Genomic DNA, 27,093 nt, shown 5'->3' with positions numbered 1-27,093 from the left:
TGCTGCCTGGAGGAGCCCTTTCTTTGCCCCAGCAGAAGGGGGCGAGGGAAAGGGGGGTGCCTATGAGATATGGAGGTGAATGCAAAAGCAGGAGTGGAAAGAAGGGGGGGGAACTCAGAACCACAAAGGGGTTGCCGATTTAGAAATGACAATGAAAAACTATTTCGTCCCAGCCGGGGAAGCTGCTGGGTTTTGCTGAAGGAGTGGAGGGCCGGTGCTAGGGATGGAGATGGAGATGGAGGAGGAGCATACCATCGATTGACCTATGAAGCAAGTAGTAGGAAGACCCAGGGAGACGCAGTGGGGCTTGCGTGGAGGTGCAGAGGCCCAGCATGGTGAAATTCCCACAGCTCCCACCCGGGATTCACTGGGCTCCTAGCGGCAAAGCAGGGCCCGATAATGTTTGCTGCAGTCCCAAGCTGCAGATCCTGCATCATGGTGCTGCAGGGAGAGGCTTCTGTGTTTCCTACTGGGTCTCTGTCAAGCTCTTTTCTCTTCCAAACCACACCATCTAATGGGCGCCCAAGTGAATGGAATAAATTATAAGACAGAATCACACTATAGTCCTGGGTTCCATGATACAGAGGAAAAGAAAACATGGGGCTTTGTGGCTCACTCCAGTAATCCTAGCCATTGAAGAGGCTGAGATCTGATGATCATGGTTCAAAGCTAATCCACGCAGGAAAGATTGATGCTCTTATCCCCAATAAGTGGGAAGTGGAGCTGAAGCTCAAGTGGGCAGAGCATCAGCCTTGAGCAAAGCAAGCTAAGGGACAGTGACAAGGCCACCAGCTCAAACTTCACTACCAGCACACACCCCACCCACCCCCAAAAAAGGAAAAAGATGAGCTCCCATGATTCATTCTTTCTGACATTACTTTTATTTACTTATTTATTTAAAGTGTGAACAGACTATCTCTTGTATTGACATTAACGTTTGGGGTGGGGTACAGGAGGGTAGGAATAGAATCTAGGGCCTCACACATTCTAAACAAGTGTTCTGTCACTGAAACACATCACTTACCCTAAGAGTGTGTGTGTCAGTATTAGGGCTTGGCATTGTCCCTTAGTTTTTTCATTTAAGGTTAGTATTCTACCACTTGAATCACAGCATCACTTCCAGCTTTTTGGTTAATTGGAGATAAGAATCTCACAGACTTTTTTGCCCAAGCTGGATTTAAATCTGGATCTTCAGATCTCTGCCTCCTGAGTAGCTAAGGTTACAGGTATGAGCCATCGTGCAAGCGTTAGCCCTAATTTTTTTTTTTTTTTGTCGGTCGTGGGGCTTGAACTCTGGGCCTGGTTGCTGTCTCTGCACTCTTCAGCTCAAGGCTAGTGCTCTACCAGTTGAGCCACAATACCACTTCCAGTTTTCTGGTGGTTTATTGGAGAAAAGAGTCTCACAGACTTTCCTGCCCAGGCTGGCTTTGAACCGTGATCCTCAGATCTCAGCCTCCTTAGTAGCTAGGATTACAGGCATGAGCTACAGGCACCTGGCTCCTCCTAACTTCTAAAGGTAGAAGGGCTCTGAGAGTAGCTAGGATAAGGACAGTAGCAAGCTTGCCAGGATGGAAAAGTAGAAGATTATTTTTGGTATTTTTGTTGTAAAATGAAGGCACCCTAGGAAATGAAGGCACTCTAGAAAAAAGGAGAGCAAAAGAACATGAGCTAATGAGACCTCCCCCCAAAAAAGAATCCTGGGGTAAAGAAGGAGTTATGTGATATTATTTCAAGTCAAGTGCCAACCCTAACTAAAGACCCCACCTGGAGGCTATGGTAGGGCCAATCAGGATGATAGAAAGTCAGTCTTCTGCTACAGTCTTTCTACAAATGCAGTTGGGTGCCCTGTAATTTCAGATCCCAAATTTGGTAATTTGGGTTTTTAGTTTTAACTTCATCTCTGATTCTTTATACAGTGTTTCTTGATTCCTGAATAGTGAGTGAACAAAAACCAATCAGGATATATTATGGGCTGTTTTGAATAACCACATTTCTGGACTGTAGCTTAGCATTTACTTCTTTTCTAGTCTTTTCAATTCATCTGTTTTTTTTTTTTTTCTCCAGTCTTCCTGAACTTTCAGCATCTTTTCCTTTTGATGCAGTAAAAACTCAACCTCGGCCCTAGATTCCGACTGAATTGGCCCTTGTTACTCGTTAATAGTGTAGAATCAGCATCCTTGCTAGTGATGCCTTCTCATTCCCCTCCACTCTCACACCCACAGAGGAACACAGATTTAAAGCAAATGGAAATATCTGCTAATAGCTGGCTAGCTTTCATCTCTCTCTGTAGTAGGAAGTGGGACCAGTGACCCAGGAACTTTAGCCAAATGAATTGAAAAAGGCTTTAGTAAAAAATAAAAACAACCAAAAATGCCCAAATTTTTGGGGTAATAGTTCTCTCATTTGATAAGCATTTGAAAATATCACACATGGTCTCTGATGGCAGAGATTACTTTTTTTTTTTTTTCCTTTGGTCGCGGGGGCTTGGGCACTGTCCCTCGGCTCTTCAGCTCAAAGCTAGTGCTCTACCACTTGAGCCACAGCATCACTTCCAGTTTTCTGGTGGTTTATTGGAGATAAGAGTCTCACAGACTTTCTTGCCCAGCCTGGCTTTGAACCACCATCCTCAGATCTCAACTTCCTGAGTAGCTAGGATTACAGGCATGAGCCACTGGCTTCTGGCTGAGATGACCTTTCTTTTGCTTGGAACATGTTTATACCATACATCTGTGCAAGTTATTCTGATTTTCTTAGCCTAATTGGCATTTATCAGACAAACACTTTCTGAGTTCTTCCCCCCACCCCATCCTGGGGCTTGAACTCTGGGCCTAGGTGCTGCTCTTGAGCTCTTTTTGCTCAAGGCTAGCACTCTACCACTTGAGCCACAAGGTCACTTCTGGCTTTTTCTGTGAATAATTGGACATAAGAGTCTCATGAACTTTCCTGCCCAGGCTGCCTTTGAACCACAATCCTCAGATCTCAGCCTCCTGAGTAACTAGGATTACAAGCGTGAGCCACCAGCACCTGGCTCACTTTCTGAGTTCTACACATTGTACTTAACACTGCAAAGATGTCATTGGGTTCACAGAATGACCTACAAGGTAAGCAATATTTGAAATCCCATTTTACAGTGAGGACATTGAGGAACAAGGAAGCAGATAATTTGTCCACAGACTCCCAGGCAGGAGTGGTAGAACCAAGATTGGAATCCTGAGTCTAGGCTCTTACCTGGCTCTGTACTACCTCAATTAACAAATCCCTCTGCTACCTTTCCCTACTCTCAGTAACACCTTAAGAGCTCTCCTTCCCTCCATTCCTTCTTCCTCTCTCTCCCTCCCTTCCTTCTTTTCTTCCTCCCCTTTCCCTTTTATCTTTTCTTTTCTTTTTCTTTTTTTTAAGAGGGTCTTACTGTGTAGCACAGGCTGACCTTAAACTCTTCGTCCTCCTAAAAAAGCTCATCTTTTTGGTGCTGATGTTCTCTCAAATGAATTTCCTCCTCTTCTTTTTTTCTCCCCCTCTTTTCTCTTCCTCCTCTTCTTCCTCTCCTTCCTTCTCATCTTCTTCTGTGCCCTCCTCCTCCTCTTCTTTTTCTTTTCTTTCTCCTCCTTTTGTGCTATGAACTCCTTTGGTGGTATGGGAAAGCCTATGGTATTTCTTCTCTGAATAATGTTTTTAAACCCATTAAAATACTTAGGTTTACAAAGGAAACCAATTTCATTGAAATATAGATATATGGGTGTTAAGAAAGAGTAATAGTGGAGGTGAACAGATGAAAGTACATAATATGAAATTATGGAGATACTACAGTAAAACTCATTTGTTTAATTTACACTAAAAACAAAGAAATATACATATGTATAGTCGAGAGCCTACTCTATAGACCATTGATGAAGGATCCCTAATACAATTAGTTGTGCATTGCCTTTTAAAATTGTTTTTAATATATTTTTATTGTAAAGATACTGTACAGAGAGGTTACAGTTACATGAGTCAGGTAATGAATACATTTCCTATTGAGCATTGTTACCCCCTCCTTTGTTTCTCCCCTACCATCCCTTCTCTTCCCACCTCCCCAACTCCTCCCTCCCCCACCAAAGTTGTAAAATTCATTTTAAGCTGTGTTGGGCAAAGTGGTGGTGACTAGCCATGTGTGGCTGTTGGATACTTGAAAGGAGATTAATTTGAAGATAGACTGTCTATGTAAATTACACACTGGATTTCCAATGTAAATTAGGTCATTAATATTTAATATGAAGTACATTGCTACGTTAACACTTCGATTATACTGGATTAAGTATATAGTGAAAATATATCTTATAATTGAAATTATTAAATGAACTTGAATTGAAATTATTAAAATGAACTTCCCAAAGTGTGAGCTCTATATCAGCAGCTTCATATAACAAATGAAGAAATCAGTACCCAGTTTACCAGCGATGGCAGGACCGTTGGTTTCCTCTTCTCCTTTTCTTGTGGGGAGGCCTGTGATTTTTCTAGGATATGGTTTTTACATCTTTACATCTGTTTGGATATCAAGATTTTATCATATTGCTTTTGCAAACTGTGAATGCTCAAAATATGTGCGTGCACAAGTAAGTGTGTGTGTGTGTGTGTGTGTGTGTGTGTGTGTGTGTGTGTGTGTGTGTGTGTTAGATGTAGGGCTTGAACTCTGTCCCTCAGCTCTTCAGCTCAAGGCTAGTGCTCTACCACTTGAACTGCACAGCACCACTTCTAGTTTTCTGGTGGTTTATTGGAGATAAGAGTTTCATGGACTTTCCTGTCTAGGCTGGCTTTGAACTGCGATTTTCAGATCTCAGCCTCCTGAGTAGTTAGGATTACAGGTGTGAGCCACTGGTCCCTGGCTGTGTGTATATTTTTTGTGCCACTACAATGCTTGGACTTAGGACCTTGTACCCTGTCTTTCTTGCTCACAGCTGTTGTTTTATCACTGGAGACACACCTTCAGTCTGGCATTTTGCTAGTTAATTGGAGATAGAGTCTTGTAAGCTTTTCTGCCCAGAATGGCTTTGAGAACTATGATCCTCCAGATCTCAGCTTCCTTAGTAACTAGAATTACGGACAGGTGTGATGTGAGTCATCAGTGCTCAACTATTTGTTGATGCAAAGGTGACTGACTTTCTCCTAGCAAAACTAACATATGAACTGTGCCACTTGCCACACCCAGTTTTGTGAAGGAATGGGCACTAATAGGGCAAATCCTATGGCTCTTGCTGTCTATTTGGCTTTTCTCAGCTTGTGGTTCCAACTTTAGCATGTAACTGGATCCATGATCCTACAGCTTGAGAGAGAAAAGTTGGGCTGCCTTTCTGTGTTACAGGGAAGGAAGCTGGACATGTGTAGAGGAGTATGACAGACAGTATTGCTGGAGGAAAACTGTATGTAGGGACAGAAGAGAATTTTTCAATGAACACATATTGATTGATTACTGGCCACAGGGCAGCTGGTATGCTTGAAGCCGTGGAGGACATCAGAGGTTGTTTATGCCCTTGAGGAACTGAAATGAAAATTGAAAGGAGCCAGGATGTACGCACAGATGGATAAACCACAATTGAAGGTGCTATATGAAGAGGGCATGATAATGTGATGTGATGTGATGTGATGTGTGTGTGTGTGTGTGTGTGTGTGTGTGTGTGTGTGTAAGAAGTTTGCAGGGTTGCTGGAAAATGGAAGGCATCCTGAGTGTGCACTGCTCAAGATGGAAGTGGAGTTTGGCTTTGTAACACTTAAGTGACTCTGTTGTTTCATACAAGATACCAGGTCATTGAGTTCATTCAAAGGCATATGCGCTGTATCTGAATAAAACTCAGGTGTTCATGGGAAAGTCTGTTTACTTCTGTGTCTGTCCCTGAGAAAGAAGTCTTGCCGTGCTGTCCCCAAGCTGCGAGGCTCAGGTAATACTCCTGCCTCCGCCTCCTGAGTAACTGGGATATCAGGTATAAACACCACTAAGCCTTGCTGAAGTTTCTATTAGTGTTCTGTTATCTCTATTTATTTATTGCCAGTAATAAGCTTGAACTCAGGGACTGTTTCTTAGTTCTTTTGCTCAAGGCTGGTGCTCTACTATTTGAGCCAAAGCTCTACTTCTGGCATTTTGGTGGTTAATTGGAGCTAAGAGTCTCATGGACTTTCCTGCCCAGCCTGGCTTCCTACTATGATCCTTAGATCTCAGCCTCTTAAATAGCTAGGATGACAGATGTGAGCCCCTGGAACCTGGCTTCTATTATTTATTAATGAGAGGACTGTGATCCTTTATCCAAAATATTTAGGGCTAGGTTTCTTTCAGAATTTAGATTATTTCAAATTTTGTAAAGTAGTAACAGAATGCCTATTTTACATTCTGTTCACTGTGGTCTGAGGGTAGCCATTTCTTTACTTATTATTTTTTATTTACATTAGGATAGAACCCAGGGCCTTGTGCATCTCAGGATCATGGTCTATCACTCTGCCATTCAGCTATACCAGTCTCTTCTATAATGAAAAAGCTACAGCAAAACACAATAAGTTAAAATCATAAGTAACTTTACATTCAGTTTGGGTTTATTTATTTATTTAGAGATAGAGTCTTTGTGTAGCCCAGACTGGATTTGAACTTGAAAGATTCTCCTGTCTTTTCTTTTCTTTTCTTTCCTTTCCTTTCCTTTCTTCTTTCCTCCCTTCCCTCCCTCCCTCCTTCCCTCCCTCCCTCCTTCCCTCCCTCCCTCCTTCCCTCCCTCCCTCCTTCCCTCCCTCCCTCCTTCCCTCCCTCCCTTCTTTCCTTCCTTTCTTTCTTTCTTTCTTTCTTTCTTTCTTTCTTTCTTTCTTTCTTTCTTTCTTTCTTTCTTTCTTTCTTTCTTTCTTTCTTTCTTTCTTTCTTTCTTTCTTTCTTTCTTTTTCTTTCTTGTTGGTCGTGGGGCTTGAACTCTGGGCCTGTGCACTGTCCCTCAACTCTTCAGCTCAAGGCTAGCGTTGTACCACTTGAGCCACAGTACCACTTCCAGTTTTCTGAGTGTCATGGACTTTTCCTGCCCCGGCTGGCTTTGAACTGTGATCCTCAGATCTCAGCCTCCTGAGTAGCTAGGATTACAGGTGTGAACCACCTGTGCCTGGCTGCCTTGGCCTTTCAATGCTGGGATTATATGTGTGCACCATAATGCCTAGGCTGTGTCAGGTTTTATTGGTAAAGAACTTCAGGTCATGTCATGTTTCTGCAAAACTAGCTATAAAATTTATAGTTTTTTAGAGCACATAGTGAGGGTCTGTGTACATATGGGGTATTGTGGTAGTAGTAGTGAGAAAAAAATGTTGAATGGTATTAACATTTGTCATCTGCTAAACTCTGATTTAAGCACTTACCTGCTTATAGATTTAATCTTGTAAAGACCCTTTGAAGTAGTCCTGCTGCTATTGTCTGTGCGTGCATGCATGCATGCGTGCTTGTGCACATGTGAGCACACACATGCATGCACACCAGTACTGGTTTGAACTCAGGGCCTGAGCTCTGCCTCTAAGCTTTTTTATTCAAGCCTAGTATTCTACCACTTAAGCCACAGCTCCACTTTCAGCTTTTTGGTGGTAAACTGGAGATAAGTGCCTCGTGGACTTTCCTGGCCAGTCTGGCTTCCATCCTAGCTGCAGTCCTCAGCTCTCAGCTTCCTGAGTAGCTAGGATTACAGGTATGACCCACTGGCATCCAGATTGCTATATTGCTGTCTTGAGAAGAATAAAAGAAAGTGCAGCTGAGTTTCTTTTTGTTAAACTTGCTTAAGGTCATAGGTGGCAGGATCTGAATAGGATGGACATCTGGGCAGTCTGGCTCAGGGGCTGCCTACTTATCCACTATGCTTTGGTTTTTGGAGTGGGGAATTAGAAGCAGACATATCTCCAAAGGTCACTTTATTTAACTAATTGATTAACATATTTTGAAGTCCTTAAGTGCATAGTACAGGGGAAGTGTAGAAGCAACAGATGCCAGGAAAACAGAATTTTTATTTCCAAGGGATATTGAGTAATGGAATACATGACTAAAGTTCCTCAGGACAAGCACAAAACCCAGCCCCAGCTCACACTGCCCTATGTATTTCTTTCAGGGAAACAAACCCTGAGAATTGCTGTTGTATCTCAGTGCCAGGATGGAGGCCCCACTGGTGAGTCTGGACGAAGAGTTTGAGGACCTGAGGCCCTGCTGCTCCGAGGACCAGGAGGAGACACCCCGAGGTCTCTATGGCACATCTCCCCACCATCTGGAGGACCCCTCCCTCTCTGAGCTTGAGAATTTTTCTTCTGAAATCATCAGCTTTAAGTCCATGGAGGACCTCGTGAATGAATTTGATGAGAAGCTCAATGTCTGCTTTCGGAACTACAACGCCAAGACCGAGAACCTGGCGCCTGTGAAGAACCAGTTACAGATCCAAGAGGAAGAGGAGACCCTACAGGATGAGGAGTAAGGAGTCTTACTTGCCCTCACCTGCCTCAGTGATATAGTTTGACCTCCTTGACCTAGAACTCGTTTCTGTCTGGCACAAGGTTTATGGGGCAGTGACCTGGTAATTGTTGGCATTGTTCTCTAGGTGTCCCTACAGTCACCTGCAGAATGCTTTCTTAGACTGAAAACTTAGGGAAATGAAAGATTTAGCTTTTCCTCATCTCAAAACAGAATTTAAAAAAATTTTAAATTGTTATTATACAGTGATGTACAGAGGGGTTACAGTTACATAAGTCAGGTAGAGTACATTTCTTTTTGAACAGTGCTAACAAAGTAGAATTTTAGAAGCACAGAAAATGTTAAGATCTAGCCAGCTTGTTTCAATGGTAATCTATGTGTATATTGAAAATAAGAGGAAGAAAATAATTGACTGTGATGGAGAGATCTGTCATTGGATCAATTTGCCCTCAAGAAACATCAGAAATCTGAAAAATTCAGAATTAAAACAATTATTTCCCACCTCCCCAGTTCGGGAATTTATTTATAAATGTTTACCCCAAAAAGAAACTTTCCATGTAACTGGGTGCCACTTGCTTCTGCATGTAATTCTATCTACTCAGGAGGCTTGAGAACTGAGGATCACAGTTCAAAGCCAGTTTGGACAGCCAAATCTGAGATTAATCCAAATTAACCAGCAAAAAGCCAGAATAGAGCGGGATACTGGTGGCTCACTCTTGTAATCCTAGTTACTCAGGAGGCTGAGATCTAAGAATCATAGTTCAAAGTCAGCCCAAGCAGAAAAGTCTGTGAGACTTTTATCTCTAATTAACCACCCTCAAACCTGAAGTGGAACTGTGGCTCAAACTGGTAGACACTAGCCTTGAGCACAAAAGCTCTGGTTCAAGCCCCATGACCAACAAAACAAAACAAAAATCCAGAAGTGGAGCTGTGGCCCAAGTGATAGAGCACCAGCTTTAAGTGAAACTCAGTAAGACAGTGAGCTGTATACTCACAGAAAGAAAGAAAGAAAGAAAGAAAGAAAGAGAAAGGAAGGAAAGAAAGAAAGAAAGAAAGAAAAAGGAAGGAAGGAAGGAAGGAAGGAGGGAGGGAACAAAGGAAGAAAAAAAGAAGGAAAGAAAGAGAAAGGAAAGAGAGGAGAGAGAGAAAGGGAGGGAAGGGAGGAAGAAGAAAAGGAAGGAAGGAAGGAAGGAAGGAAGGAAGGAAGGAAGGAAGGAAGAGAGGGAGGAAGGAAGGAAGGCAGGCAGGAAGGTAGGAAGGAAGGAAGCAGGAAAGGATGGATTCAAATTGAACTGAGAACTACCCTGGACAAAGTAAAGGGAGGAACTAGATGATACAGTTTTTGAGTATGCAGATTCCCTGTTTCACTTATTAGCTACCTTGTAGTGTCTTAGCAGATGTTAAGGAGAAAAAAAAATCTGAAAAAAGGGGAGGGGATAGAAGGGCTAGAAAGAGAAATGGGGGTAATTTGTTGTTTAAATTAAGCAAGAGTTGTAGGCATTTAGAAAAATATGCATGAATGCCTCAAATATGTATCAATTCCTCTTTAGGAAACACACAAATAATATCCAGTATTGGTCATGGAATATTAGTGCAACTGCGCTTTTGTTTATGATTGTTGCTGTTGGTTTGTTTTGTCTTTCTTCTTTCTTTCTTTCTTTCCTTCCTTCCTTCCTTCCTTCCTTCCTTCCTTCCTTCCTTCCTTCCTTCCTTCCTTCCTTCCTTCCTTCCTTCCTTCCTTCCTTCCTTTCTTTCTTTCTTTCTTTCTTTCTTTCTTTCTTTCTTTCTTTCTTTCTCTTTCTTTTTTGGGTCCAGTCGTGGGGCCTGAACTCTGGGCCTGGGCGCTGTCCCTCAGCTCTTCAGCTCAAGGCTAGCGCTCTACCACTTGAGCCACAGCGCCACTTCCGGCTTTTTCTTTTCTTTTTTTTGCTTATGTGGTGCTGAGGAATCGAACCCATGGCCTCAGGCATGCAAGGCAAGCGCTCTACCATTGAGCCAACTTCCCAGCCCTCTTTCTTTTTTTTGTAGTCCTGGGCTTGAACTCTGAGCCTGGGTGCTGTCTCTCAGCTCTTCAGCTCAAAGCTAGCACTCTACCACTTGAGCCACAGCACCATTTCTGGTTTTCTGAGTGGTTTATTGGAGATAAGAGTCTCACAACCTTTCCTGCCCGGGCTGGCTTTGAACCTTGATCCTCAGATCTCAGCCTCCTGAACAGCTAGGATGACAGGCATGAGCCGCTGATGCCCAGCAATTGTTTTGTTTTTCTCTGGCCATGCTAGGGTTGGAACACAGGGCCTTGTGCTTGGTAGACAGCTACCACTGAAATCCTCCCTCAGCCCCTTTCACTTCTCATGGATTTGAGTTGCCCATAAATAGCAAGGTAAAAAGTGTGTCCTAGAGGATCTGACTGTATTTGATGTCTCCCAAGGCGGCACCTCTGTCAGTGTAGAACCCATACGTCTACTGTATTCCATTGCATTCTTACCATTTAATTCAGTATAGTAATACACCGTTTAACACAATGTGTAGTAAACGATCAAGTAATGTTTTAGAATGAAAATATGCATTGGATGAGTGGTATCCACAAAGCCTTGCAGGTCCATTTCTCACAGCATTTCCTTCTTTGTCTTTAATTAACACTAGTCTGATTATAGGGAGCATGTCAGCCTGGTGACCAGTATTAGAACGGTGCTTAGAAATGATGTTTTCATTCAATTTCAAGTTTCCAACCGATTCTTTTCAAATCCTAAGCTGGTTGTCATTTGCTCGATTTCTGTAAGTCAGAAAAGAATGGCTCTATAGTTACTTGATGCAGAGAATAGTTTTTCACTCCAGTTCAATAGGCAATGAACTAGAAACACAAAGATGATGAATTCTAATTTTCCTACTCCTCTCACTAACTCGCTGGGTGAACCTTGGTCATGTCACTTAACTCTAGTTGACTGCATGGGTCCTCATCTTTGAAATTTCCAGAGCTCCATCTTGGCGAAGCAGGGCTAAGGACTCGCAAAGAATCCAGTTTCTTCCTGCTCCCAGGATGTACTCTGCAAATGACCTTTTTAATGTGCGTCCCATTTCTATGACTTCCAACAAATCATCCCTCTTCACCATACACACTCTCCCTTTCCTCATTAAGGGTTAAAGCCCAATGAGCAGCTTCTTCATCTCTCCAAATACATTAGCTGAGGCCACTCAATGTTAATTACTGTCACATAGCATTATCAGGCTTCTCTGACTCATTTTACTGCTTCATTGACTGCCTTGGCTAAGAGACTGAAGGCTAGATCATTTCTTAGAGACAGAGTAAGATGTCGGGACCTCGTAGAGGGAAGAAATAGATACCATTCGGTGTCTCTAACTGTACATCTTTTTGTTGTTGTTGCTTTATTTCATTTCATGTTATTGACTTATCAATTATACAGAGGGAGGGATTTCATTGTTACATCTCTATACAAATTAATGCTATATTCCAATCAATTTCACCCTTCCCTCCCCAATCACACTCTCCACAGCCTTCCCTTCCCTAAGCCCTGGCACATCTTCAAGTGAAACGTACACCACACATTAATGCAAACCTTTCAGCTGTGAAATTATGACTCAGTAAAGGAAAAGGGTGATTTGAGATCTAACTTGGTTGCAAATATCCTTTATTGTTATTATGATAAACCTGCTCAGATTCAGTATCCAGAGAGTATCTCAGTATCCAGAGACATGTTTCATTCACAAAATGAATTGCAAGTGTTTTGAGTAGGGTTAGAATTAAATGATAGAATTAAATGATAGCAAAAGTGGGGAAATTCTTGGCTCAATAAAATTCCATAAAAATAGGAGAAATCCAGGGCTGGGAAGGTGGCTCAGTGGTAGAGCACATGCCTTGCATGCATGAGGCCCTGGGTTTGATTCCTCAGCACCACATAAGCAAAAAGAAAAAAGCCGGAAGTGGCACTGTGGCTCAGGTGGTAGAGCGCTAGCCTTGAGCTGAAGAGCTGAGGGACAGCGCCCAGGCCCAGAGTTCAGGCCCCACGACCGACCCCCCTCCCCCCCAAAAATAGGAGAAATCCTAAAGTAAATGTAATGATTCCCTTAGAAGTTTTGATTCATCCCACCCCCATCCTTATTTGGAACTATTGGGAGTTGACTGGAAAATCAGCTCATGTCTGGTTTCAGGGCATAAAGGCCATAAGATGTTGAAGGACAGTCAGATTCCAATACCATGTTTATTTTCTGGTTTTGAATTCAGGATGTCTTTGTGTGTGAGTGATCACCTTTCTCCCTTGCCATAAATGATAGGACCTGGCATTTAGAACTCAGAGAGGTCCTGACAAAAAGGGGACTAGACAATCCTCACCCTTCCTCCCCTCACTCAGCCCTCTTGCAAGTACCCTGCAAATGGAGGGGCCAGACATTAGCCAGGACTAATGGCTATTTCCTGTTCTTCAGATAGATTGGATTAAGATGATGTCAAAGGCCACACAATAAACAGAGTATTGCTATGTAGCCTGGGCTGGCCTAGAATTTGCCATAGGCCCTGCCTCAGCTTCCTGAGTGCTGGGATTACAGATATATACCACCGTAACCAGCAATAAGTGTTGGTTTGTTTTTTTTTTTAAGAGAATTTAATTCTCTTCTTAGAGGTTTATTTTCATCATAGAAGGCAGAAAGAGTGTTGGTTCTTTGTTTCTTTGAAGTATGTATGGGGGTGGGCGGGAGGGATTGAATTTGCCAGGCATTTTAAATGCTGTAGTACTTGAGCCATGATGCCAGTTTCAAATAAGGCCTTATATTTTTTGCCTGGATCTTGGATCTTCATTTATCTACCTGTGCCCATATCAAGCCAGGATTACATCTGTAATCCACTATGGATTGGGCAGTACTATGCCCAATAAGTTAGTTGAGGTGCCCAGGCTAGCCTTGAACCAGGATTCTCCTATTTTCCACCTCCCAAGTAGCAAGGATTATAGGTAGAGACCATCACTCCGGGCAAGATAGTGTGATTTCATTTAAATATTTGGAAAGTATCTATAAAAACTCCTCCAAGGGCATTCACATGCTAATTATTGCTAATTTCTAAACATGAAGTGCAATTAAAAAACAGAAAGAAATAGGGTTGGAGGTATGACTCAGGTGGTCGTGTGCCATCCCAGGAGCAAAAGTAATCATTCGATAGCAAGTTCCAGTCCCAGTCTTGGACAATTAAAAAAAAAAAAACAAAAAAAATAGGAATCAAGAAGTACAAAATGTGTGCATACTACTTAAACAAATAAGTGCAGACACTGGCATGACTGAACATAAAGTATTGGGCTAGGGAAGAAGCCACCTGAAGGAGAGTGCAGGGAAATTTTTCAAGTCAGAATTGAATTAGCTCTTTCAACTGCTTACTATATTGTCAGAAATAGATACTCGTGTGTGTGTGTGTGTGTGTGTGTGTGTGTGTGTGTGTGTGAAACCTATCTACTTGTCTTGGTACAGTCCATTCTGTTGGTTTTGCTCATACTCTGCCAATATCCTTTTCCCAGTGCCCAGCCCATCTGTGGTAAAAGACAGTTTTCTTTACATAGCACTTAAGCCTGAGCTATAAAAGATGCACACCTATAGCTTTGCTGTGATTGTTGAGACTATGACCCCAAAGTGAATCTCTGGTATTGTGATAGGAACTGAGGCAACCTCTTTATCTTTGATAAATGATGGCACAGATCACTTACAAAGTCTTTCTTCAAGACAAGAGTAAATAGCACAGCTAGGTTCCCATGACTCCTGCCTGTAATCCTAGCTACTCAGGAGATTGAGATCTAAGAATCTGAGATAAAAAGGCAGACAAATCTGCAAGACTCTTATCTCCAGTTAACTTGCAAAAGCCAGAAATGGAGGTGTGGCTCAAGTGATGGAGTGCCAACCTCAGCCAAGCAAGAGGAGTAAATAGCAGGATACTTCTTAGAGAAGTCAATGCCTGGATGTATGTATTTACAAGTATGTATGTATTTATTTGTTCATGTTTGCAGTTCTAGAGGATCACACCCAGGACCTTGCACATACTAGGCAAGTACAAGTGCATTGAACCCATCTCCAAGAAGTGAAATTTTATAGGATACTTAAAAAAAAAAAGGAATATATTCCCCAGTGCTGGTGGCTCATACCTGTAATCCTAGCATTCAGGAGGCTGAGATCTGAGGATCACAGTTCAAAGCCAGCCCCAGAAGGAACATTTCTGAGACTCAATCGCCAATTAATCACAGAAAAAGCTGGAAGTGGAGCTGTGGCTCAAGTGGTAGAGCACTTCCCTTAAGCAAAGAGGAATATATCCACTCCTAAGATAGTCTGAGAGCAAAGCCCTTGTTCTACACATTCTTCCTTACCACTGGCTCCTGAGTCCTGGCTGGTCCCTGCCATGTGCTACCTTTACCTTCCTGGGCTGGAGCTAGAGAAAAAGACACTCCATGCCCTGTTACCCCTGCACCATCCTTCTGTAATCTGATGAAAGCACAAAGACTAGAATAATATGGGGTTTGCACACAGAGCCATTGTTTAAACAGCTGTCCTAGGCTGTGATTTGGATCTTGGTATATTATTCGAATTTGTACGCTAATGGCAGGCATGTAGCAAATCATAAAGAGTTGGAATCTTGCCTGCGTTCAAAGCCACCTTTGCCATCATTGGCTGTGTGAATTTAGACAACTTATTAATGTCACTATGTTTTAGGTGTGTTTCATAAGCTTCTGCCTTGTGAGTTGTTGTAAGGATGATTGCATCAGAGAGCATAAAGAGCTTAGAAGAGCATTTGGCTCAGCAAGCAAGTGTCCATTGCTGTTGTAATTGTTAAATGGCCACTGAGTAAGCAGGAGAAGGGTATAGAAATGAGGAAATAGAAATTACAATAGAAATAGACATTTCTTCATGAGTTCCATGACAAAATTCAGTCCACAGCAGGAAAGCTCAGATGAGAAAAGTAGGAGTTCCCTCCCTAAATGATGGGAGAGAATGCTCAGTTGTCACTTTTAGTCTCAAGGTCATTGCAAGATGTAAGGTCCATTAATGTCTCAACTTCCATCCAACTTAGAAGAGGTACCAAAGACTCTGGCCTATTTTGGGCTCTGCTGAGTCTCACTTTTGCAGGTGGCAGGGACACATCTGAAGGTCAGTTCCTGCATGCATGTCCATAGTTAAAGCAGTGGATGTCAGGTTACATGGTGGCAATGAATAGTCCCATGACCCTTCCAGTAGAGGGAGCTTTGAGTTAGATGTAGCAAATCACATTTGCCTCTTGGCTCCAGAAAGCAAATGGGTCTTCCATTTAGAAGTAGCCAGGATTGATGTAGTTTTAATAGTGCCCAGTGGAGATTGGGATATCACTATTTCCCAAACAGGTTCTATTCCCTGGCACCAGTGGCTAGCTAATCAGGAGGCTGAGATCTGAGGATCAGAGTTTGAAGCCAGCCTGGCCAGGAAAGTTCGTGAGACTCTTATCTCTAAAAAATCACCAAAAAACTGGAAGTGCAGCTGTGGCTCAAGTGGTAAAGCACCAGTCTTGAGTAAAAAAGGTAAGGGAGAGACCCATGCTCTGAGTTCAAGCCCCGTACTGGCATATGCACACTCACAAGATTCTGGGCACTTGATGAGTTAGTCCTCTCAAAGTGTCTTCTTGTAATGATAGAAAAGTATAAGCAGATGCCTCAACTTGCCAATTAGTCAGGTTTTCTTGGGCCTTTTATTTATTTTACCACTATTCACATTCATTGGAAAAATCTTTTTGCTTATATATGCATTTATTGTATACCAGGCCTGATTTTGTGTTAGTAGAACCCACCTCCTACATTACTGCTATGTATCTGATTTCAAGTTTGTATTCTGAAATATCTAAGTATTCTATACTTGTCTATCTAAATTTTGCACTTAACTTTTAGCATCTTATAAGGTAAAATTGATCTTTATACCTATTTGCTTATTTTTAAAAATAATTTTATTCTTACTATTAATAAGTTGTACAGAGGGGCTACCATTTCATAAGTCAGCCACTGCATACATTTCTTTTCTTTTGTTTTTTGCATTTTTTTCTTGATTTGTGATTATGATTTCATATTTTTCCCCAATCTTGCCTTTAAAAAAAATGATAGTAGAGATCTAACCCAGGGCTTTGCTTATGCTGGGCAAGTGTTCTACCACTACCCAGCCCACACAGCCTACTCTATTTTTCCAAAAAAGATCTTTTGGTGATATATGAGGCAAGTGATAATATTTGTAGGAAACTCTTACAATTTTTATTTTATTTATTTTCTATTATTAATTTTTTGGTGGTGCCAGGAATTGAACTTGGGACTTGATCCTTGCTGGGCTTGCTTGGCTGGTGTTCTACCACTTGAACCATGCCTCCAACTCACATATCAGAATTTTTTTTTCTTTGGGTCTGGTCTTGGGGCCTGAACTCTGGGCCTGGGCGCTGTCCCTCAGCTCTTCAGCTCAAGGCTAGCGCTCTACCACTTGAGCCACAGTGCCACTTCCGGCTTTTTTCTTTTTGCTTATGTGGTGCTGAGGAATCGAACCCAGGGCCTCATGCATGCAAGGCAAGTGCTCTACCACTGAGCCACCTTCCCAGCCCAGAATTTTTTAAAGAAATGTAAACCAAAGTAAACTCATTTTCCCCAACCAAGAACTAACTGTATAGGCAGATTTATCTTAGAGTGTGCATGGCAGAGACAAGGCACACTCAAACTCAACATTACTAGAGGATATCATTGTGCTCCCCACATCCTCCCCAAGAACATTTTGGGTAATAAGTAGTTATTCATGGCTTTGGCATCTTCCCCTTGCCTACATTACATACAGGTCAAGGAATTAATTGGTGATCATACACTGCAGGCCTTTGACGTTGAAATGTGTATAGGTTGGATGATAACCCTAATCTTTTTTTGTGTGTGTGTGCCAGTTCAGAAGCTTGAACTCAGGGCCTGAGCTTCTTTTAGCTCAGGGCTAGTGCTCTACCACTTGAGCCACAGATCTACTTCTAGCTTTTTTTTTTGATAGTTAATTGGAGATAAGAGTCTCACAAGCTGGCCTATTTGGGCTGGCTTTGAACCTCAATCCTTAGATCTCAGCTTCCTGTGTAGCTAGGATTACAAGTGTGAGCCACTGATGATTGGTTCAATAACCTTAATCTTAAAGGGGTTCATCTGAGAAAAACTATTCTAATACTCGCCCTCCCCATAGGAATAGGAACAGGGTTACTACTTAGGTTCTGAGAATGAATAATTTGCTTGGAGAGCAGATTAATTTCTTTTCATGCTGTAGCCCTGGCCAGGCTCCATACCCTTGGCTCTTTCTCCCTTGGACTCGCCTCTAATTCCATTTTCCAGTTGCTTTGCTTCTGCATGCTGGAAGGCAGATGATCTCAGCCCAACACACACAGCAGCCTCTCTCCTGCCCTGGCCCCAGCTTTTCCTTCCTCCAGGCGGGGCCAGGCCACAGATGCGTGCTAATGAGAGCTTCTCTTTGTTTACAGGGTTTGGGATGCTCTGACAGACAATTACATCCCTTCACTCTCAGAAGACTGGAGGGACCCAAACATCGAGGCTCTGAATGGCAACAGCTCTGACACTGAGGTACCGTTTTGCCGATGCACGACCCTCCCCTTTTCCCTTCTCTCCCCCCTCCCGTCCTGATTTAGAAGTGCTGGGAAAGATGTGGACTCCAATTAGAAAAACATCCTGTAGCTCAACAGTCCTCTGCTGCAATAGCTCAAAGTCAATGTTGGGAAAGTAGAATCACCCAGAGCTCAATGGGTCTGAAGAGCTGGGTGGAGCAGAATAAGAAATAAGGTAAGAGGGACCTCCACAGTATTTTGAAGGTGACTGGAATGGTTACCTGTAAAAAGTAAAAATGTAAGCACAGGTAACTTCCACTTTATTTATTTAATGCTAGGGATTGAACCCAGGGCCTTGCACATGCTAAGCACACCCTCTACCTCTGAGCTATAGTTTTTGTCCCCTAGATAATTTTTTCCTTTTTGCCCGTCCCAGGGCTTGAACTCAGGGCCTAGGCACTGTTCCTGAGCTTCTTTTGCTCAAGGCTAGCACTTTGCCACATGAGAGCAACAGTGCCAATTCCAGCTTTTTCTGTTTATGTGGTACTGAGGAATCAAACCCAGGGCTTCATGCATGGCAGACAAGCATTCTACCATTAAGCCACATTCCCAGCCCCTCTAGATAACTTTCATAGCTGATCTAGACACCACACCTTCCCAAGAATGATGGTATGAAATAAGAGTCAGAATCAGACAATGACCACTGCAGCCTTTGTTTGTTTGTTTGTTTTATGCTGGGACTGGGGCTTGAATTCCAGGCCTGGGTGCTGTGGCTTAGCTTTTTCACTCAAGGCTGCTTTTCACTTGAGCCACTGCACTTCTGCCTTTTTTGTAGATAACTGGAGAAAAGAGCCTCACAGATTTTTCTGCATGGCATGGCTTTGAACCATGATCCTCAAATCTCAGCCTTGTGAGTAGCTAGGATTACAGCCTGTGCCATAGCTTCCTGGATCAAAGGTTTCATTGTGCTCAAATAATAAGTGGTTTTGTTTTTTCTCCACCTAGTACTCGGGTTGAACCCAGAGCCTTACCATACCTAAACAAATGCTCTCCACAGAGTTATATCCATGCTCAAAAATTCTTCATGAAACTCGACCAATGGGACATGTATGTGTCTGAACCAGGCTTATAATCTGAGGGTATTTTTGCCAAGGGACCAAGTAAGGAAAGTACTTATTTTACATTGATTTGCATAGGCTCCAAGGGTTGCATAAGGCTATAAGCCTTTCAGAAGGCTCAGATTGTCCCTCCTGATTGAATCAACATATTGAATGGATGGTGTCTTAGAATAACAAAATACCTCAGACTGAATGATTTATGAACAATAGACATTTATTTTCCACAGTACTGGAGACTGCAAGGCCAACGTCAAGGCTGATTTGAGTCTTGGTGAGGGTCCAGTTCTCGCTGTATAAATGGCAACTCTTACTCTGTGTGTGTGTGTGTGTGTGTGTGTGTGTGTGTGTGTGTGTGTGTGTGTGTGTGTGTGTGTCCCTTCACATGATCGAAGGGACAAATGAGCTGCCTTTATTTTATTTGAGTACTAATCCATTCCTTGTCATCTTAACAACCTCCCGTAGGCACTACCTCCATGATCACGGGGAGGCCAGGAATTCAGCCTAAGACTTTGGTGGGGAAATGCACATTCAGCCCATAGCAAAAAGAGAAAATCATTTAATGATGTTGCCTCTGTTAAAAGCCAATTTCTGCCTGGGTTGGTTTTCTAGTTTTAGCTGTTCAGGAAATTTGACAATTTAGTATCCGGAAGGGCTGGCACAACTCTGTGGACTCAGCAAATGTTGGAGAGGAGATGGCTCTCCTGTTCCTAGGTGTTCCAGAATCGAATCCAAGTGGAAGAGCAGAAAATAGATTCTCCTGACTGCGCAGCACATCTGCAGATTATTGCTCAAGATAGCACAGCATAGAGATGAATATTTGGCTGACTTGTTGAAAAGTGGCGGTGTATCCATCTTGTCTACTAACACGCAGACCCTTACAGCTTCATTGACAGGGGCAGGTCAGCCTTTGAGACTTAAGATTTTCTGCAAGCTTTCTCCACAGAGATCAGGAGGTTGGGTCTCAGGTTTTGTTTTGAACTTGTCTGTTCATTTTCCGTGTGTGTGGCGCTGAGTACTTAGCAAAATGCAAAGGAGAAGGAGGCAAGGATGGAATAGATGTAGTTATAGAATTTTTTTAAAAAGACCCATTATGGTGCAAAGGGAAGATCTGGCTTTGTTATGTCTTTGGCTTCCTTACCAGTGAGAACCAAGGGCATCTAGAATATTTTGTCCTTTCAAACAGTTCTAACTTATCTTCGTTTGCAGATTTTCCCAGAGAGGACTGATATTTCAGGGAGAACCAGTGACTCTAGGAAGAATGATCTTGAGCAATTCTATCTAACCCCTGGGGAGAGATTAGGGAAGCAATAGTGGATGGAGGAAGGCTATTTCATTTCATCCTCCTTTATTATCTCAATTAATTACAATAGAAGCTCTTTAATCGACCTCTGTTTCAATGACTCAGTAGGTTAACCAGTGCCCTGGATTTTTGCTGTAAAACATACCAACTAAGCGGCCTTGGCATGCTGAAGGCTGAGTCTCCTTGGCACAAGCCCCCATGTCATCAGCTTAGTGTTCCATCATCAAGATCAGTGATTTGTTCTCCAACCTGGTTGTGCTTGTCTTGATGACTGTAACTAAGTAATTCAATGCAACACTGTATACACTGTTGAATTGCAACTGCAATGGGAGTCATTCTTGCTTTGTTAAAATCAAAGAAACACACATATATAATTTTCAAAAAATCAAATGATACTTCTCATTGATATATAATAGCTCCCTGATATTTTTATGTGTCCCTCTTTATCCCAGAATTCTTCTTCTCTTAAAATCTATGGGTTTTGTTTATTTGTTTGGTGTTGCTAGGGTTTGAAGTCAGGGCCTAGTGTTTGCTGGCCATTTATTTTACCACTTAAGCCACTTTTGATATGAATTTAGCCACTCTAGCTTCCTTGCTTCCTGGCTTGCTTGCTTGCTTGCTTGCTTGCTTGCTTCCTTCCTTCCTTCCTCTCTCCCTCCCTCCTCCCATTTCTTCCAGCAGTACTGGGGTTTGAACACTTCAACTTTCTTATGCAAACTATTTGTTTTATATGTATATGTATGTATGTATGTATGTATATATATATATATATATATATATATATATATATAGCTTCCCACCATCATATATATCAGATATCATATACATAATATATCATATATATTATATGATCTACAGATGCATGTATATGTGTGTGTATCTATATCTTGCATCAGTTCTTTAGGGAGGCTGTCACTGTTCATTTTCACCCATGTTCATACGTTTACAATGTATTCCAGTCAATCTCAGTCTATCACTCTCCCTTCCCTGCTTCCCAGAACAATTTCAACTGGTTTCATTGTTCTATTTTCATAGTTGCAATCTATTTCAACATTCTTCACCCTGTTTATATTTAAAATGTATCTTTTGCAAGTAACATATCGAGTCTTGCTTTTATATGCAGTCTGATAATCTGTGATTTTTTTTTCAGCTTAGTTCATATTTTCTTTCTTTTCTTTTCTTTTTTTCTTTTTTGTCAGTCTTGGCGCTTGAACTTGGGGCCTGGGCACTGTTCCTGAGCTACTTTTGCTCAAGGCTAGCACTCTACCACTTAAGCCACAGCACCACTTCTAGCTTTTTCTGCTATGTGGTACTGAGGAATTGAACCCAGGGCTTCATACATGCTAGGCAAACACTCTACCACGAAGCCACATTCCCAGCCATTTAGCTCATTTTCATAGGATTTATTCATTAACATTTAGGTATTATTTATAATTTGTGTTAAGGTACTGTGTTTCATTTCTGTTTGTTCCATCTTTGTTTTGTCCCCTTTTGTCATTGATTTTCCTTTGGTCCATCTTCTCTCCCTTTTGGGGAGGGAATCAAGCCTTCTTTGACATTTCCCTTTGTACTTTCTTTTTTTTTTTTTGGGTCCAGTCGTGGGCCTGAACTCTGGGCCTGGGCGCTGTCCCTCAGCTCTTCAGCTCAAGGCTAGCACTCTACCATTTGAGCCACAGTGCCACTTCCGGCTTTTTTTTCTTTTTGCTTATGTGGTGCTGAGGAATCGAACCCAGGGCCTCATGCATGCAAGGCAAGCACTCTACCACTGAGCCACCTTCCCAGCCCTCCCTTTGTACTTTCTATACATCTTTTATCTATACATCTTTAAAAAATTTTTTTTGAGATAAGATCTCCCTAAGTTGTCCAGGTTAGCCTCTAATTTAGAATCCTGCCTCAGCCTCCCAAGTATCTGGGATTACAAGCATGGACCACTACACCCACCCGCCCCCCCCCCCACAGAACTCCCCCCCCCCCAAAGAGTTTATGTATAAAATTATTTTTGTCCCAGATAGTTGCCTTTTAAAGAAATTAGGAAAAGGAACAAATACAAAGATAATTTTAAAAATCTTTTCCTCTGTATTTATTAATTCTGGTTTCTCATTCCTTTTGTAGATCTGTTGTAGTTGTTTTTGTTTTTTTGTTTGTTTGTTTTTTTGTTAGTCATGGGGCTTGAACTCTAGGCCTGAACGCTGTCCATTAGCTTTTCAGCTCAAGGCTAGTGCTCTATCAACTGAGCCACTGTACCACTTCTGGTTTTCTGCGTGGTTTATTGGAGATAGGAGTCTCACGGTCTTTCCTGCCAGGGCTGGCTTTGAACCATGATCCTGAGTTCAGCCTGGGCAGTAGCTAGGATTACAGGCATGTGGCTTGTATTTGTTTTTGAGACTAGGTAGCTCAGGCTGGCCTTGAACTCATGGTCCTCTTGTCTCAGCTTCCCTAGTGCTAGAATTGCAGGTATGAACCACCATACCCAGCTTCAGATCTAAATGACTTGTTTTTCTTTGCTTTTTTTTTTTTGTGGATCCTGGGGCTTGAATTCAGGGCCTGGACCCTGAGCTTTTGTGGTCAGGCTAGTGCTCTAGCAGTTGAGCTACAGTTCTACTTCTGACTTTTTGCAAGTTCATTAGAGATAAAAGTCTCATGGGCTTTTCTGCCAAAGCTTCAAACAGTGATCTTCATGTCTCAGCCTCCTGAGTAACTAGTATTACAAGTACCTAAATGATTTTTTTAAAAAATCATTTCTCTTCAGCCTCTAAAACCTTTTACAGGATTTCTTTTTTGTTGTTGTTGTTTGTTTGTTTTTGTTGGTCATGGGACTTGAACTCTGGGCCTGGGCACTGTCCCTCAGCTCTTCAGCTCAAGGCGAGCTCTCTACCACGTGAGCTACAGTGCCACTTCCTTACAGGATTTCTTGTGGGGCTACAGGTGACAGATTTGTTCAGCTTTCATGTAATTTGTGGGTTATTTTTTTCCCCTTTGTTCGAGGATCACAGCCTTGCACTGCCTGTATCCAGTGCCTGAAAACAATTGGCTCATAGATTTTGTCCAGATGTATAGTTGCTGTGGCAGGAGGGATAAGTCCAGTGTTATTCTTCTGAAATGCCTTCAAGAGGTTCTCTTCTGTGTTTGCTTTCTGGAATTTTTTTTTTTACTGAGATGTCTGATTTCTCAAACTAATTTAATTCTTCCTTCCACTCACCCCTACACACACACACACACACACACACACACACACACACACACGCACACACACACACACTCACACACACACACACACATCCCATATACATTTTCTATGTATTGATTTCACATTTGAAGATTTTCTCAATTTTTGTCAGCGTCATGACAATGTAGCTTTTACTATCATATTTGTAACACACATGCCTTCTGGTTTTCTGGTGAATTTCTTTTTTTTTTTTGTCGGTCATGGGACTTGAACTCTGGGCCTGGGCGCTGTCCCTCAGCTCTTCAGCTCAAGGTGAGCGTTCTACCACTTGAGCTACAGCGCCACTTCTGGTTTTCTAGTGGTTTATTCGAGATAGGAGTCTCATGGTCTTTCCTGCCCGGGCTGGCTTTGAACCGCGATTCTCAGATCTCAGCCTCCTGAGTAGCTAGGATTACAGGCGTGAGCCACCGGCGCCCGGCTTCTGGTGAATTTCTATAAGCTAGTCATGCTGTATCATGGCCTCAAGGCCATTAGGATTGTTGCTTAGCAGGGATTTCTTCTGCTCTCTCTATTGCTGTCAACTTCCCTTTTGCATGGTTTCAGTCCCTCCCTTTCATATTGAGAGTTGTTCTCATATATCTCACATCTTTTTGTACTTAAAAGTAAGGCGCTAGAAGGCTGAGCTCTTTCTGCATGCTTGTGGCTTTCCCCCACTGGCTCACAAGTAAGAACTAGTCATTTTTCCTGGTGATCTTTTCTTTCTCCTCCTCCTCTTTCTCTGGCAGTACTGGGACTTGAACTCAGGGTCTTGCATTTGCTAGTTAGGTGCTCTATTACTTGAGCCACACTTTCTTGCTGAGGGCTGGTGTATATGTATAAATATACCCCATTCCTTCATGCCTTGTTTGGGAACAGGCCTGGCAGCCTGTGTTGCTCAGATTCTCCTTGAGGAAGGAGGCAGGGAAGGGTAGAGATTGGCACTTATGCCCTGGTTTTTGTGCATCTGTTGTTGTTGTTGCTGTTTGTGTTGTTGTTGTTTTGTTTTTTGCCTTACTGAGCTTAAGCTCAGGTCCAAAGCACAGTCCCTTAGCTTTTCTGCTCAAGGCTGGTGCTCTATCACTTGAGCCACTGCTCCATTTCAGGCTTTTTGGTGGTTCATTGGAGATAAGAGTCTCACAGACATTTCTGCCCAGATTGGCTTTGAACTGCAATCCTCAGATCCATATTGCCCAGTAAAAGACAGTCTCTTTGAGCACCTTATAACTTTTGTTTACTAGCAGACAATAGCTGTCAGGATAAGGAGAGATGGCAATCCAGGACGGAAGTTACATCTTTCTCCTCTCTGGGTAGTAAAACAGCTAAGTTATCTGTGGGTGTGCGACTGCATCCAGGTAGTCACAGGTCTGACCTTCTGACCTCTTTTTGTGGATTGCTCATTAATTCTTTCAAAAAATATTTGTAGCTTACATGTTCAGGAGCGGCCAGCTGTGAGAATATAGAGCTTTAACCCGCACAGCTGTTTCCTGATTGGTCATAAAAGTAGAAAGACACAGTTGCCCTTTCTTGAGCTGAAAAACACATTGATTCTTTTTTCTACTTTTTTCTCTAGAAGTTAAAAAAAGTCTTTGTTTTCTTAATAGTAGTCAGAGAAGCAATCACCCATGAATGGATGGTAGTAGGCGAAGGGACTTTCCTGTGAATACAATCATCTGGAATGCTTTAACAAAGGATACTGGTCAATAAAAGTTATTGGACACAAGGACTCAACAGAATTTTAACCCTTGTCCAGACAAGATTTGGTCATGTTAGGGGCTCTTTATTCATTGTATATGCGTGTGTGTGTGTGTGTGTGTGTGTGTGTGTGTGTGTGTGTGTGTGTGTTGTACCAAATGATCAAAATGTTTGGCTTACTCTATATTTCAAGGTCTTACCCAGAGACTTAATTTTAAAAAATAAGCAAAAACTAAACTAACATTACAGCCCAAGGTACAGAGTCCTGTACAGAAATTAAGGAGAAACTAAGTGAAATATAAAGCAACACAAGGAAAGCCTGGGTTAGGGATCTTGGCTGAAAACCAGTTTTGAGTAGGTTTCTTGCAAGAACATCTTAAAAACCATGCATTCTTATTTGTTTGTTTTTCATAGCTGAAGCAGCATATGTGTTCTTTTCTTCAATTGTAAAGGTGATGTATAGCGGAGTTACAATTACCTAAGTAAGGTATTGAGTACGTTTCTGTTCTTTTTTTCTGTTTTTCTTTCTTTCCTTCCTTCCTTCCTTCCTTCCTTTCCTTCCTTCCTTCCTTCCTTCCTTCCTTCCTTCCTTCCTTCCTTCCTTCCTTCCTTCCTTCCTTCCTTCCTTCCTTCCTTCCTTCCTTCCTTGTGTGTGTGCCAGTATGTGGCTTGAACTCAGGGCCTAAGCACTGTCCCTTAGATTGTTCACTCAAGGCAAGTGTTCTACCAATGGAGCAATATCTACACTTCTGGCTTTTTGGTGGTTAATTGGAGATAAGAATCTCATGGACTTTTCTGTGTGGGCTGGTTTCGAACCACCATCTTCAGATTTCAGCTTCCTGAGTAGCTAAGACTGCTGGTGTGAGCCACGGGTGTCCATCTAGCAGGTGTGTTCTAAGGGCTGTTGGTGTTGGGTTCTCCTAGCAGGCTGTAGATGGAGAGCAGGATGGTCCTGATGTTACATAGGGTGGACCACTTCTCCTTGAGGTTGTCCAGGAAGATGTCACCCTGAGTGTCCACATTGGGGTGGCAGCTGGGAGGAAGGAACTGGAGTGCTCTCAGGAGAGCTTGTACCTCAGGGCTACCATCTCTTATGCCAGTCTCGGTGAAAGGTCCACATCTATTTCAGATGCTTGTCTGATTCAAGGAAGGCAGGCATTCCTCTGTCATCAAACATCCTGAGGGCCATCAGCTCCTGCTGTAGCTTCTTACCTATAGGGTCCCACATGGCATCTTTTCCCCCTCATTTGGGTCTGCAGTTATATGGGTGGCAGAAATGCTAGTAACCCTGGGTAGCAATTTGGGAGGCTAAATGTGTGTGTGTGTGTGTGTGTGTGTGTGTGTGTGTGTGTGTGTGTGTGTGTGTGTGTGTGTGTAACACTGTCAAGTAGACCAGAACTCAGAGAATGCCACTGCCCCTGCCTTTGCCCTTGAAAACTTTAAACTACAGGTACACTTCTGAGGCTCAGCCTTTCCCCAAAGCAGGAGGAAGGTGCAGCTCCCCCACCCATGTGGTCAGACCCTCTTTGTTCTGGCAATTGAGGACTGGAAAAAGATGACTTTTTTTTTTTCTTAGAAAAGATTAGTAGTTCACTTCAACACCAAGAAACTCAGACCTAGCCAAATGCTGGTGGCTTATGTCTGTAATCCTAAATACTCTGAAGACTGCAATTCAAAAACAGCCCAAGGGAAAAGTCTGAGAGACTCATCTCCAATTAACCAGCAGAAAGCTGGACATGGAGGTATGGCTTAAGTGGTAGAGTGCCT

At 42.5% G+C, this 27,093-nt stretch overlaps 1 protein-coding gene across 3 annotated transcripts in view; it reads left to right on the top strand.

Moving 5' to 3' along the window:
• LOC138838848 (fasciculation and elongation protein zeta-1) overlaps window positions 1–27,093 on the top strand; it is a 51,016-nt gene that overhangs the window by 864 nt on the left and 23,059 nt on the right. For all 3 annotated transcript variants that reach the window (XM_070038244.1, XM_070038245.1, XM_070038242.1), the window contains exons 2-3: window positions 8,088–8,440; window positions 17,931–18,030. In XM_070038244.1, the coding sequence (XP_069894345.1) occupies window positions 8,130–8,440; window positions 17,931–18,030 (411 nt within the window). In that variant the 5' untranslated portion in view covers window positions 8,088–8,129. The remainder of the gene's footprint in view (window positions 1–8,087; window positions 8,441–17,930; window positions 18,031–27,093) is intronic.

The sequence above is a fragment of the Dipodomys merriami genome, unplaced genomic scaffold (assembly GCF_024711535.1).
Source record: "Dipodomys merriami isolate MVZ:Mamm:240054 unplaced genomic scaffold, mDipMer1.0.p SCAF_29, whole genome shotgun sequence".
Taxonomy (NCBI): domain Eukaryota; kingdom Metazoa; phylum Chordata; class Mammalia; order Rodentia; family Heteromyidae; genus Dipodomys; species Dipodomys merriami.
The sequence above is the reverse complement of the archived record's forward strand: the minus strand, read 5'-3'. Positions and strand labels throughout refer to the sequence as shown.